At 35.9% G+C, this 14807-nt stretch overlaps 1 protein-coding gene across 1 annotated transcript in view; it reads right to left on the reverse strand.

Annotated features, from left to right (window-relative positions):
- Window positions 1-3259: 3259 nt before the first annotated feature.
- The window catches only part of STK17B (serine/threonine kinase 17b), a 30836-nt gene continuing 19288 nt past the window's right edge, over window positions 3260-14807 (reverse strand). The window contains exons 5-8 of the mRNA XM_058664752.1: window positions 13548-13674; window positions 9054-9102; window positions 7591-7770; window positions 3260-3894 (exon numbers count right to left, since the gene is read on the reverse strand). Coding sequence (XP_058520735.1) covers window positions 3612-3894; window positions 7591-7770; window positions 9054-9102; window positions 13548-13674 — 639 coding nt within the window. The 3' untranslated portion in view covers window positions 3260-3611. The remainder of the gene's footprint in view (window positions 3895-7590; window positions 7771-9053; window positions 9103-13547; window positions 13675-14807) is intronic.

The following is a 14807-nucleotide window of genomic DNA, read 5'->3' on the forward strand; positions in this document are numbered from 1 at the left end:
CGTGGGAGACCTGGAAGAGGCTCCTGGCTTCAGATTAGCTCAGCTCCAGCCATTGCGGCCGCTTGGGGAGTGAATAATCGGACAGAAGATCTTCCTCTCTGTCTCTCCTCTCTGTATATCTGCCTTTCCAATAAAAATAAATAAATCTTCAAAAAAAATGCTTCTGTACTCACTGAATATGAGAACTTCCTAGAACATGCCAATAAAGCATGGGATCTATTTTACCTTAGTTCACAATCAGATTATGAACTCCCCAAAGAATTTCTTATCCATCTTTCATTCAACACGTGGGTACTAATACCTACTGACATTTTCCAGAAATATAAATAGACCAGCCTGTTTTCAAATTTATGTGCCATTTCCAACAGAACCTAATAAGCCTTTTTTGTATTCTGAAAGAAATTCAAAGATGATGAGTCAAAGTCAGAATATTTAGGCCACTTTTTAAAAACAACAAATTTTAAAACACTTTAAAGTAAGTGATAACCACAAATGCAAAAATGTGTTTAATGTTTAGCAAGAGGCAGCATTATAATAAGCAGGTTTTTAAACTAGAGTATTCATAACGAAAGCCTATATGCTCTAAGCAACATGATTATTTAATGAAAGTTAAGATGGTACAGCAGTTGCAATTACTCTTCCAAGTAGGTTCATAAAATTACAAATTGATAACAATCGCTTAAATTGGAAGTCAGATCATTTTAATACAACTTGAAATTAAAGTAACAACTGGTTACACAACGAATAAGAACAAGTTTCCACATCATACAACAAACTGAAAATTTAAAATAACCATAAGAAATGTAAACAGTTATAGAGTATCAACATTTACAAATATTGCTTAGATCAAGGCTATCAAAGGATGGCCCATGAACTATTCGTGACCCATTGAATATGAAAGAGCTTGCACCAGAATGAATATCAGTTACATCACTAATCAAACTGGTGCGGCTGACTTTCATGACAAAGCAAGCATGCGTTGATTCGCAGCCTGGCACACACACCTGATCTCATTACTGAGCGGAAATAGGTACTGCTTCCTTCCTTAAAGTGCTACTATCATTTCACTGCTCAAAGTAAGGTTAGTTGTACTATAAAGAAAATAATGAAGATGATAATTTTAATTACCATCTATATATCATGTAGTTTAAAATCCCATCTAGCTAGGGATATTACTCAAAGTGTAAATTAAACTTTGCCAAGTTATCACAATTTAACCACCATCTGCAGATATGTTTGAGTATTACTAATATCTAGTCGCCAAGAAGGGCTGTGTAAATTTCTATATCATTTGAGACCATCTCACTGAGTCCAACATCTGCCTTTGGCAGACTTTTTTATCCAAAATTTTTAAGACTTTCTTCAATTTTGGGAGAATTGAATCATTTGTTAATAACTTCTCTTGAAAGACTGGTTTATTTTCACATTGCAATCAGTAAAAACTTTCCACTTCATTTTTACGAAAAGACTGAATTTTTATATTCCTTGTGAAACCGCTTGTTGCTGTCTTACAGTAAAATTCACTTTTAGAAAACAAGGCATGGACATTTATGACTTTATGTAGGCTATTAACTAAGTGAAAACAAACTATTTTAAGATTCCTCAGGGAAAAAGAAAGCTTGCATAAAATTTTTAAGAGCTAGTTTATAGTTCCAAAATTTAAATATGTCTTGATTTTTATATTTTCTTATGGCATATATTTTCTTAGAAATTAAAATATAATAACATGGTATTTTGGAAAAATAACTATTTTCTCATTCTCCAATGACTAAGTTTTATCTGAATTATCTTAATACTGAAGGTAAATAAGTGGACAATCAATAATTTAGAATAATCAATTTTACATATACAACAGCTCAATTTAGCTCCTGCAATTGTCTAGCATATTGGACCAACAAACTTTTTCTTAAAGAATCTATATGTATGTGTGTGTATATATGCATATATACACATAATATATGTGCATGTATGTATATACATAAATATGTATGTGCATCTATGTATATATACACACATACACATATATGTCATATACAAGGGCTCTTTTGGCACCTGAGATGAGCACAATATGCTAGAGCAAAGAATTTCTAAAGGAAAGTTGTCCAAAGACTCTTTTAGATATCTATACATATATACATACAACTGTTCCTGTACAAATATGCACACACACACACACACACACAAAGTAGGAATAACTTTTCCTTAAAAATTACTGATGGTGTGAAAGAAATTCAATATTTAAATAAGCAAGTTTGATTACTAAAGATTTTCATGTTATTACTAAAGAATTTATAGTCTTACCAAAATTTTGAGACATTTTAGAGTAATATTTGATTCAAAAGTGGGGGGGAATACCAGTTGTTTATTTTGTGTCAAAATGTTTGCTAAAATGGTAACATGGTCATGTTACTTATCCCAACATGATAATACATCTTTTTAAATTATTATTATTAATCACCACATAGAAACTCAGGTAAACAAAAAGGAGTGCATATGTTCCGCTACTGGAATAGAACATCATCACCGACTGGCTTCCGCTCACCTCAGACCTGGCCGCATTGGTGGCAGTAACAGCCCCACGTAGAGCTTTCCCAGAGGGCCTTGCAGGACTACTTCACTGTTTTATACACAGGAAACTCAGAAGAGCTTGATCTCATCAGGCTTTGTGATCACATCAACCTTGACACTGTAGCAGCTCGTATTCTACTGGTGCTTTGCTTTTTAGGATGACTGGCTTGTATTCTAAGACTTGGGAAAACCTGCAATTCAGTAAGCGGCTGGAGTATGCCAATATTTTCTTCTAAATTCAGTGAATACATTTGATTGACTAAAAATGGAACACCTTTACTTTTACCTAAGTACCTGCTCCGCTAGCAACTCTGCAGAGTACAGACCTCGGCACTGGCTCACCAGCTAGCCTCCGTTTTCCAGACCTCACCATGCCTGATGCATGCTGTGTTAAAGATGACCCAAGGCTGCTCTTGTTTCTGCTCCAACGTACACAGAGTACTCCTGATTGGGTTCCTAACTGCCTCTTTATTCTGGCTAAAGAACCTCTCTCATAGAGCAAATCAAATACAACAGAAATGTTACATGGCTTCAACATATTTATAATTTTAAAACATTTTCAAACATGAAATGGCACAAGTATCTATAAATTAGCATATATTTCAGCTTAAGGCTGACACCATTTTCCTAAACAACTTATGTCAATAAAGGCAATATGTCAATATAGAACTCACTTCACAGAGAGAACTGCTTAAATTTCAACATTTTCATTTTGTTCATTTTATCAAGCACAATATCCCAAACCATTTTTCTGATGTGTCAATAATTTTGATAAGATCATTCCAGCATGAATTCTTTCATTAGGTAATTGGACATAGGCAATTTCACCTTTTGTCATATATTTACGTATTTTCTCTTTCCTAGAGGATGAGAAAGGATATTATGCTAACAATCAGAAATTTGACATTAAAATGCTTCCCTACATTCTTCTATTAAAAATGCATTTACAATATAAACAAGACATGTAGGAGGCTACAAACCACAACCTCACACTGGAGAGGATTGAAATGTCAAATTCAGTCCAAGTGAGCCAGAGGAAAGTGCTAACACAGCAGATCTGAAACCAGTTCGTGGGGATTGGGTAGTGAATCATCAAAGCGAAATCTTTTGGATACCATGCTGCTCTCCTCTGGAATATTCTCTTTGTCTTCTCGGTCACCACAGGTCCCGTTGCAGGAGGACTTTGACGTCTTGTCTTCAGAGGCCCTTAAGGTGAGGTCCTGAGCGGGGAAGGAACTCGACGTTCCCTCAGGGTGGAACAGGCTTCCAAAGTCCCACTGCTGCAGCCAAGAATGGGAAAGGCAGTTCTCTGCTGTAGGTCTTTTCCTTTGGAAAGAAAAAAACACAAAGGGAAACAAAACTAGAAACCACGCTGCAAATATCTTCAATGTGATAGATTTTAGGTGTTGGAATTGTTATGAAAATAACACACATATTATAAAATTCAAACAATACAAAAGCTAATAAGAAAAACAGCAACTAATAGTTACTGAATGCTTACTTACATGCCAGGGACAACTCTATATGCTTCAAATACATAATAATCACAAGATTACTAGATAACTAGGAAATAGATTCTGCTATTCTCCTAACAAATAAGGGAGATACAATACCAGGAGGCTTGTTTTCTTTTGATTCAAATCTCCAAACCTGTAGATGGTTCATTAAGCAGAATCGTAATGTTATATTCTGTGCCTGGTGTGATAGCCTAGTGGCTAAACCTTCACCTAGCATGTGTCAGGATCCCACAGGTCCCTGCTGCTCTATTTCCCATCTAGCTCCCTGTTTGTGGCTTGGGAAAGCAGTAGAGGATGGGTCAAAGCCTTGGGGCGTTGCACCTGCATGAGAGACCTGGATAATGCTCCTCGCTCCTGGCTTCAGATCGGCTCAGCTCCGGCCACTGCAGTCACATGGGAAGTGAACCAGTAGACAGAAGATCTAACTTTCTGTAAATCTGCCTTTCCAATATGAAAAAGCTTGTAGCCTGTCTTTTTTTTTTAACAATACAGCATGTTAACTATCACATACGTATGTAAAAGGCAAAATTATGTTCTCTAACTTCCCATCCCACCTCTATTTTATTTACATTCTATGTGCATATCCATACCACTTATACCCGCACACACAGGCTCATGTATTTCTGCATTTGCTTTCTTGACCCACCAAAGTTTCTCTCCACATTGGCACAGAGTGATCAAATTAATAGCTCTATCATTTAATGTTCATTTATGTGGATTTACCATGCTTTATTTACCACATCTCCATGAATACTTCTAGCATTTTGATATCATAGATAATACTGTAATTGACATTGAGAAAAATGCTTCATCTGGGGGAACTGCTCTGGTTTTTGCTGAGGATAAGTTTCCAGTGAAGTTCCTTGGCTCCTTATGTTTTGAAGATGACATGTAACTGTCCTTTAGATGACTTCTAACATCAATCCTACCAATATGTTTTCTAAGGTTATCTTTAAAACTCCAAGCCTTCTCATAGTCCTATTATGATTTTACTTTTTGAACTAAAATTCCATCATGAGCTCTAATTTACATAAGAAAAGAAGCAAAAATAGCCTTTTTTTCAAGAAACTTTCTTGGGGAAAAAAAGCTTTTGTTACATAGAAAGTATATTTAGTGAACAAAATACCAGTTTCCCTAGTGGTAAATTCCAACTCTAGTCTGTGAATGACCAGCAGCTAATTCAAACAGGACTTAATTTTGCAATTTTCTGTACTTCATAAAGAAATACTTCCCTTTGTTTAATGCTAGATTTTTTTCCGAATGTAAACTAAGTTCAAGTGACTGATATTCTGTTGCAATATGGCTTGCTTCAGTTAATTTTAAAGACATGGCATAATTTTTTTTTAAAAAAAACAAGGAAAGTTTAGTCCTTTAAGTCCTTAAAACCTCCAAATAGAAAACCTGCTCATTTCTGGATCCATTTTAAATAAAAAAGTGTTTCTTGTTTGTGATTGATGAAAGAAGGAAAACTGGAACACACAGTTTTTGCTTCTGACCTGTGCCAACAATTCCCCTTACCATGGAGGTTACCATGAGAATCTAGTCAAAAAGCTGGAGAATACATGTTAGTCTAACAAGATCAATAAAGTTACAAACTCTTGGGTTTACAAATCTCTGGAGGAAAACAATTCTAAGTAATTTACATTCTCTATTATTATTTTATGTTCACAAAAGCAGCAACCATTAGAAACAACGTCCAGTCATTAATGTTTATTTGACAGTTCTGAGTTTTAAAATTCTGTTTTCTGTTTTGGAAATAATATGATCAAATATAATAATTTTTCAAAGGAGAAAACACCTAATACAAGGCTAACTCCAACCCTCACGTAGCCTCCTTCAGGCTTCCGCCATCTTTTGTTTGTGGGTACACGGCTTCCGCCATCTTTTGTTTGTGGGTACAGCTTCTTTTCTAATTACAGAAAAACAAATGTTCCAGGCAAATGATATGTGAGGAAATCATAATTGAGGCATTTCTTATGAGCACTAAGCACTCTGTGTCCCACCTGTTCCACTTTCACTCTAGCTCCGTGTTAATCTGCATGGGAAAAGAGCAGATGATGGCCCAAGCTTTTGAGTGCCTGCTGCCCATGGAAGAAACAAGAATGGAATTTCTGGCTCCTGGTTTAATCCAGGTCCCGTGGAAAATACCTGAAAGCTAGAGTTACGCAGAGGTAGGGGAAAGTGAAGAGTAGAGACAGAGAGAAAGTGAACCATCCACTGGTTCACTCCCTGAAAAGGACACCTCTTTGGGGTGGGTCCAAAACCAGGAGCAATCAGGTGAGTGGCAAAGACCAACTGCTTAGGTCACAGTTTGCTGTTTTCCCAGGCCTCTAGCAGGAAACCAGATCAAAAGCAGAGCAGCTAGGATACAAATCAGCACCCGTATGAATGCTGGCACTATGGATGGCAGCATTACCTGCTGTTTACAATGCTGACCTCAATAAATACATCTTAAAAATGAAAATAATAACTGCTTATGACTAGAAATAATGGAGTTTTATTACTATCCCTACAAACTAGTTATTCATGTCCAAAATACAGCCAGTGAGCTTGTTTGAGCTTGAATTAAGTCAGGAAAACTATGCGAGCATCTTTTAAAAGCCAGGTAAACAGATTGAGTCCTCCAAAAGATTAAGTGGTTGTCATGGACAAAGGATCTAAGAAAATTAGGCTTTTAGGCTGTTCCAAAGCAAATAGGCCAGATCCCAGCTACAGAAAAGGTCAGTTTTTTCTTTTCTTTCCTGGCAGCTGCCAAGGAGTGAAGAGTTCTGAACCAAAGATACAAGTCTCTTCTTTAGTAGGTTGTCCAACTGTGCTTCATCCTTCCTTCACAATGTCACAAAAAGTAACATACAAATCATTCACGATAGTCTTATAACGAGCTATGTGTACTGTAAACTTTCCTATTATCTTAGGGAACTGCAAGGATTAGCAGAGGGTTAAAATTAAATAATTCAAGTCTTCTCTTTATTCCGGAATTCCTGTTTTGTATATTACGCTTCAAGTTATGTATTTGCTGTTTAGTAATTTTGTTTATATCACCTCTCTCCTCAGATTACCTGAAAATCTGAGCATAATTTGAAAAATTTGATATCATTTTAGAATAAATCTTTCCTAACAGACATACATTATTTACTTTGTGATGGTATTTTAAAAAGTAATGTCATGGGCCCAGCGTGAGACCCTAGTGGCTAAAGTCCCCAACCTGCATGCACCAGGGTCTCACATGGGCGCCGGTTCACGTCCTGGCAGCCCCACTTCCCATCCAGCTCCCTGCTTGTGGCCTGGGAAAGCAGTCATGGATGTGCCAAAGCCTTGGGACCCTGCACCCGTATGGGAGACCCAGAAGAGCTCCTGGCTCCTGGCTTCAGATTGGCTCAGCTCCAGACGCTGAAGTCACTTGGGGAATGAGTGGATGAAACATTTTTCTCTCTGTCTCTCCTCTCTGTATATCTGCCTTTCCAATAAAAATAAGTATGTTTTTTAAAGTAATGTTATTACTTACTCTGGATTTTTTACTAAAAGACTTTGGATAAAGTCTGTGGCCAGCTGTGAAACTGATGAAAAAGTTTCTTCTGAATAATCTACATTAACTTGAGAAATATTGAGGTATGTTTCTTGATTATCTTCTCCCACAAATGGTGATGTGTGAGTTAACAACATATATGCTATTATACCAATATTCCTAAGAAATAAGAGAGAAAAAGAGAAGTATGTTAACTTTAAAGCATTTATATAAAGTACAATGAATAGTCTACATACTTCTCAAAATTAATATGAACTTTACATTTAAACTGTTTTTCAAAGACCCTGTAACAGATTATTCAAAGTACAACAGTTGTATTATCTCAAAGTATGCCTCACAGAGAGAGAATAGAAGTATACGCATATATTAATTAAATGAGGGATCTTCAAAAAGTTCCAAAAAAGTGTATAAGGAAAAAACTATGCCACAGATTTAAAAAATACAGAAGGTAAGCACCTGGCCAGTATGTTTATTAAACTTAAGCCCATAAAGAAAATTTTTATCACTTCATCAAAGAATGGAATTTTTGAACTAAAACAAACATATTTTTGAATTCTACTTTTCCAAAGATTTTTTTTGGAAACATCCTTTGTTACAAAAATGTGGCTAAAATGTATCATTATACCTTATATCTACCTTTCAAACAGATAGCTGTTTTTGGGTATATAAAATTACTGCAGTGTTTTCAAAATGATGTCTAATCTCACAGAAGTGACAGAAGTGATTGGCCAGATATAACCAGGGGTTTTGTGCAAATAAGAGTCTGCAAGTTTTGGTAAAGCACGAAGTTGGGCAGGTACATTATTTTTCACTGAAAAAAATTTTTCCAGGCTATAAACATATCAGTGACAAACACAGTGCTCCGGAGGCAGAACAAGTACCTGTGTCACCAACTCAGCACAGGGTTCTTCTTTGGCACTACCACAGCTGTATCATAGAGAGCACAGAGGTTCGTCTGTACTCTTTGATTTGGTCTATGGTGTCAGTACCCTTCTACTGCTCCCATTAAAGTTGTCATATCAATTCTAGTTCTATGCCCTATAATGCAAAAGCTCATAGTGACCTGAAGATTACCCTCTAAACTAAACTTGTTTGCCAACACTTTCTACTCATTCTTCTAGACCTATCATTATTGCTTGCTCATCCTTCAGGTTTATCAGCGTTTTACCTTTATTACAGAACATGTAGTACTACACCATGGCTATCTTACTCTGTTATCTTACCAAGATAGCCTAAAAGGGATGTTCCCATTTATTTCTGTACCATTGGCTCAGAGATTAAAAACATGGGTAGGTAAATATTTTCTTGTAGCATAATAATGACATTGAGTAAAAAATCTTTTAAAGAACATATTATTATTAATACTGAATTAAAGAATGCCAGAATATACATCATCCAACTTCCAATAAGGACCTTTATTAGGTAGCCAAGAAAAATCTTACCACATATCAGTTGCTGTGGTAATTGGATCATAATTCAGAATTTCTGGAGCTGAAAGAGAAAACAAAATTCAAATTTAACTGACCATCTTTAAAACTTTAGATTAACTTAGAATTGGAATCAATTTTGGAAAGCCTAGAGTTATAAGATATTAAGATCATAATAACATACTATTAATTGTACCATGGTAAGTATTATTTAACAGAATAAATTATGGGACCAAATGACTCAGAATTATTGATAATGGGAAAGGCTAAGAGGCTGCTTGGGAGGACCACTTCCCCCATCACGGTTCCTGTTCCAAGCAGCAGTGCCACTTCCAATCCAGCTTCCTGTACGTGCAGCTATGGAAGGAGCAGATGACAACTTAAGCACTTGAGTGGGTCCGGTTAATTCTGAACTGGCTTCTAGTCTCTTGGCTTCAGCCTGGCACAGCCCTGGCTACCATGAGCATTCAGCAAAGTAAACTGGCACAAAGACTTCTTTCTCTCTGTGGGTATCTACATCTATACATACACAAATACATGCACAAATACATAATTTTCCAATAAAAATGGAAATAAATTTTTTTTTAAATATCCATTGTTGGAGCAACCATGTGGTTAAGCATTGAGATTATCAGGAAAAAATCACGAAGATAACAAAATGTTAGAAGTGAGATTTTAAAATTTGTTTTATTACTTTATTAGGAATTACTTTGCATTATTATATATGACTGCTCGTAAGTATTTCCTAGAATAAGCACGTTGATAAGCCTTCATAATAATATAATGAGCAAAATATACTTAATGGAAATGCTAGATTTTCTTAAACTAAATATTTTTCTTAAACTATCAAAAATTTAAATTCCTATGAAATTTCTGTTGTCTACTCCCTGAGAAAAATGGTGCAAAATAAATTCTCAATATTTTCTAAAAATGACCACATATTTCCAAGAGTATTTATGAATGAAATAAGATTTCACTGGGGTCAGCACTGTCACACGGGTTGAGACTGCTGCCTTTGAGGCCATCAACTGCTACCAGAACACAGGCTCAAGCCCTGGCTCTGCTGCTGTTCCACTGGCTTCCGGGAAGGCAGTGGGACAGGACCACTTGGGATCCTTCCAGTGTGTGTGCGAGATCCATGGAGCGGCAGGCCTGGCCCTGCCTGGCCCAGTGACCCTCTGCAGGTATCTGTGGAGTGAGCCAGTGGATGAACTTTACACTTTTATCAGTCTCTTTTACCTGTCTCTCCCTCGTTCTGAAACTGTTCCTTTCAAATAGATAAAATGAATAAAGATTAAAAAGATTTTGCTATTTCACAGTATGGCTTCATAATTACACAGAATATTTTTTTAATGAGGCATGTGAGTTGTGTGTATTATCTGTCTTTATTAAACCATCTATATAAGCTTATATATTTCTGTGACCTTGGTTGCAAATAATCACAACCATTTATTTTAGGTCACTTCAGCTCAGATTAGCATCCAAAAGTTAGGAATTTACTTTGATTATTATTCTTTGGAAACAACTGCATTTCTGAGTTGGTACTCTGTTTAGTTGTATCTTTTCAATGCCTACAAGAATAGCAATATGAAACACAAAGTGGCAAGAACATTACTGTAAAATTTAAAAGGTGAAAAAAGGAAGGAATGAAGGAAGAAGGGAGGGTGGAGTCATTATGTGTTTAAAATTATATATACGAAATGCATGAAATCTCTTCAAAAATGAATTTTTAAAAGTTAAAAATATTATTACAAATAATCTTGTTTTTATTACTATAAATAATCTTAAATTTGCATGCTCCCTGACACAATATTTCACAAGTATGATCTAACTGTAGGACTCTGCACACTATTTCGAGAGTATCCAATATGGTTTTTCTTTTCAGTTCCTTCTCCAAAATCTTCCTTTCATAACAACAACAACAAACATGGGTTTTGTCTTGCTAACAATTCCCACAAAACTGAATACACAGTGGGGACTTTTGAAAGTTTGTGGAAAATAGAATTAAAAGGTGAAAGTTAAACATATAAACTTCTATTTTCAACATACACTTCATGAAGCTCAAGACATTTTGGAAGTGATGATCCCAGCCATTTTCAACTGCAATGAACTGAGAGTCTTCAGAATTTAACTCTGCCAGTGTGGTTCTTTTTTACATTATTAATCAAAGAAAAATGAATGTCCCTTTAATAAATATTTTTAAGACTAAAACAAACCAGAGAAATCAAAATGAATCACATCAAATTTATAAACTGGATGCTCAATGATTTCTCATTTAAACTCTTGCAAAGCTACCCTTGCTTTAAGAAATGAGTAAATAACAACATTGTGTGGTGGGAAACAACTCTTTGCTAAAGCTTTCCTGGTCATCTTTCCTGCAAAAAGCCTTTAACTTTCTTACAAAACCCTCAAATTAAGCAGATGTTATCATTAGTTCACCCTCCAGAAAGTCTACAAGCAGAGCTAAATGCCTCAAGCATCCCACAAAACTCATCTCTACTTCTGACCAGTCTACTTTTGGTTTGATGGGACAAGTCGCAACTCCTGGTCACCATGATCTTGTGCTGTGCTGTCAGGTCTGGATTTATATAAGGTCATGTTTCATCTCCTGGTACAATGCCTTGAAGAAATGCTTTAGGACCTGGACCACACTTAAAATTTCCTTTGGAGTTCTGATGGTGTGCTCTTGTCTGAAGCTCATCAGAAGCAACAGCTTTGGCACCTGTTGAGTGGAAAGTCTGTTCCACTTTTAATTTTTCAGTCAAAACTGTGTGAGTTGAACTGATTGAGATGTCTATTGTGTTGACTCTTATTTCTGGTGTCAATTATCTGTCCTTTTCACTTAGGGCTCAAAGAAGATAAATTTGTATCCACTAATGTGGATGAACTGCAGTATTCATCTTTAATATCTCCTTAAATTTTTATTTATATGAAGGGAATCAATTTTACATATTTCACATTTACACTTTTAAGAGCATAGCAATACTTCTCACCAACCCTCCCACATTTCCTCCTTCTTCATTTCTTAATTTAATTTTTACAACACACTTATAACTTACTTTACAATGACAAGCTCCACTTTCCACTAAATAAATAAGTGAACAAATAATAAGTAGAAAAACTGGTGTTCCTTAAGAGTACAGACAAGGGTGATAAAAGGCAAAATAACGGCCCGGCGCAGTGGCATAGTGGTTAAAGTCTTCGCCTTGCACGTCCCGGGACCCCATATGGGCGCCGGTTCTAATCCTGGCAGCCCCACTTCTCATCCAGCTCCCTGCTTGTGGCCTGGGAAAGCAGTCGAGGACGGCCCAAAGCCTTGGGACCCTGCACCCGTGTGGGAGACCTGGAAGAGCTCCTGGCTCCTGGCTTCAGATTGGCTCAGCTCCAGCCATTGCGGCCACTTAGGGAGTGAACCATTGGACAGAAGATCTTCCTCTCTGTCTCACCTCCTCTCTGTATATCTGCCTTTCCAATAAAAATAAATCTTAAAAAAAAGGCAACATCAAATCTTAAATGTCAATTATGCTTATATACGTTATATATCTTTGTACTCTCCACACTAACCACCACAAACACAGTGAAAATAAATGGTATTTGTCTTCTGGGGACTTTCTTATTTGATTAAACTTACTAAAGTCTGCAATTGCATCCATTTTGTTACAAAAGATAGGATTTCATTCCTTTCTCATAGCTGAGTAGCATTCCACAATTTATATCTACCACAATTTTTATCCAGTCACCAGCTGATAAACATCCGAGTTGATCCACGTACCTCTACATTTTTAACATCTCTCCATTCTTTCTTAAAATAATGTATCCTTTCACAAACTGCAGATTTCTTTGGGGCACTGGCCTCATAAACTTTTCAAAAACCATCAGTGATTTCACCATTCTCCCCAAGCTTCACCATCAATCTGATGTTTGTATTTGCTTTAATTCTAGCAGAATCCATCATGTTCTAACAGGGTGTTTTTTTTTTTTTTTCAAACTAATGTCTTTCAAACTGATACTTCAAACTAGTCTGTTCCAAAAAGTTAGTTTCAGAACACAAAGAATCTGAAGTCCATGAAGTTTCTTTAAAATAAAAATGTTCTGTATGTTTTTTGTTTTATTGCAGATTTACAGATGGGATCAAGCAGATGTAGAAGTGTGATCTATCTAACATTCAAGCTTAAAAGATAACTACATACCACTTGATTCTTTCAGTTTTTCTCCTTTTCGTTTTCTAGCGGTTCCTAGCTTCTCTCGAATCTGTTTCATTTTCACAATGTACAATGCCTTTAAACACAATGAACTTGTGCACGTCTATACTCAATGTCCTGTGAATTGCCATGCATATTTCAATTCTACATTTTCCACATTTCATTTTAATGTGCCATTGATCAAGTTTGAATACACCACAACATTTGAGCAAAATCAATCCTGGAATTATATGCTTTAATTTTTATAAAGTTATCATTTTCTTAATAGATTTTGAAGTAACATAGAAAGTAAGAGAAAAATTCTTACCCAAGTATTCTGGTGTTCCCATGATTTCCCGAAGTTCACAGGCATTCCCTATTTTTCGAGACATTCCAAAATCGACAATTTTTATGTCACCAAGAGGGTATATGCTGCTTAATAATATATTCTGTGGCTAAATAATGAAAAAAACAATAATTAATATGCTATAAAATTTCTATCCTCAGCATTTTCTCAGTTTGGGTGTAAATTAAATAGATTACATTGATAACCAATTATATATTTCATTAAGGCATTCACCAAACATTTACCCAACTACTTTTAGAAGGAGTCATATGTGAGTGAGCCATAAAGTCATAAACAAATTCTGGGTTTGGAGGAAACTCAAGCTGGATGGATAGACACAAAGACTGGTTGACTATGATGTACAGAATATTTATTAGTAAAAATTTATACTGCATGATTCTGTCCATAAGAAAATCCAAGAAGGATTTATTACAGACTTTTTCCTATGCTGAGTCTTAAGAGATTAAGTAGGAATATTCGTTCTTGGGAATAGCATAAAAGAAGTCATGAAGTAATGAATATACACATGTTTACAGAAAAGGAAAGTGTTCAGTTCAGTGTGATGGTTCTGCATGAGCTGGGAATGGCTGTTTCCAGGTTATATTCTTGACAATAATGCACATGCTAATTTCAACTGTCGATCCCCAGAACCAGGTGACTGCTTTACTATTTTAGGTCTATTACAAACTTCTCTGTTTTCAAAACCCATACACCAGGTAACGTGTGCTAAAAAATTACAAGTTTCCAAATTTCTTGGGACTAACAGATTTATTATTAAATAAGACCATTACAGAATAAAAGTTTAGAGCAATTTGCTCTGTTGCCAGCTGTTATTGTTGGCATACAATAAATGCAAGCTTATATGCTGTCCCTGACTTCAAGCTACATGTGTAGCTACATGGTTTATCCTTAGCAGGAAAAAGAACCAATAGGAAGTGGTGGGAGTATGATTATCTAATCATTGATCTTGCCTTTTATTTTTAAGTGTTTTATCAATAGGGAAAGTAGTAGGGATGTTAAGTGCTAAATACTGTTCCCCTTCCCTACCAGAGAGACCAAATACAGAAATACACATGAAACATATGAGTAATAAAGGTGTTGACGGGCACCTAATAGTAGCTAATTGATAGTTGGGAATAGAGATTTGGAAACTGGGAGACAACCCTGGGCTGTAGGAAGAGATCGGTCATGAATAATGATAATGATAATGATGGAGGAGAAGGGTAAAAAAGGAGAGGAGAA

Source organism: Ochotona princeps, chromosome 5 (genome assembly GCF_030435755.1).
Source record: "Ochotona princeps isolate mOchPri1 chromosome 5, mOchPri1.hap1, whole genome shotgun sequence".
NCBI classification, from domain to species: domain Eukaryota; kingdom Metazoa; phylum Chordata; class Mammalia; order Lagomorpha; family Ochotonidae; genus Ochotona; species Ochotona princeps.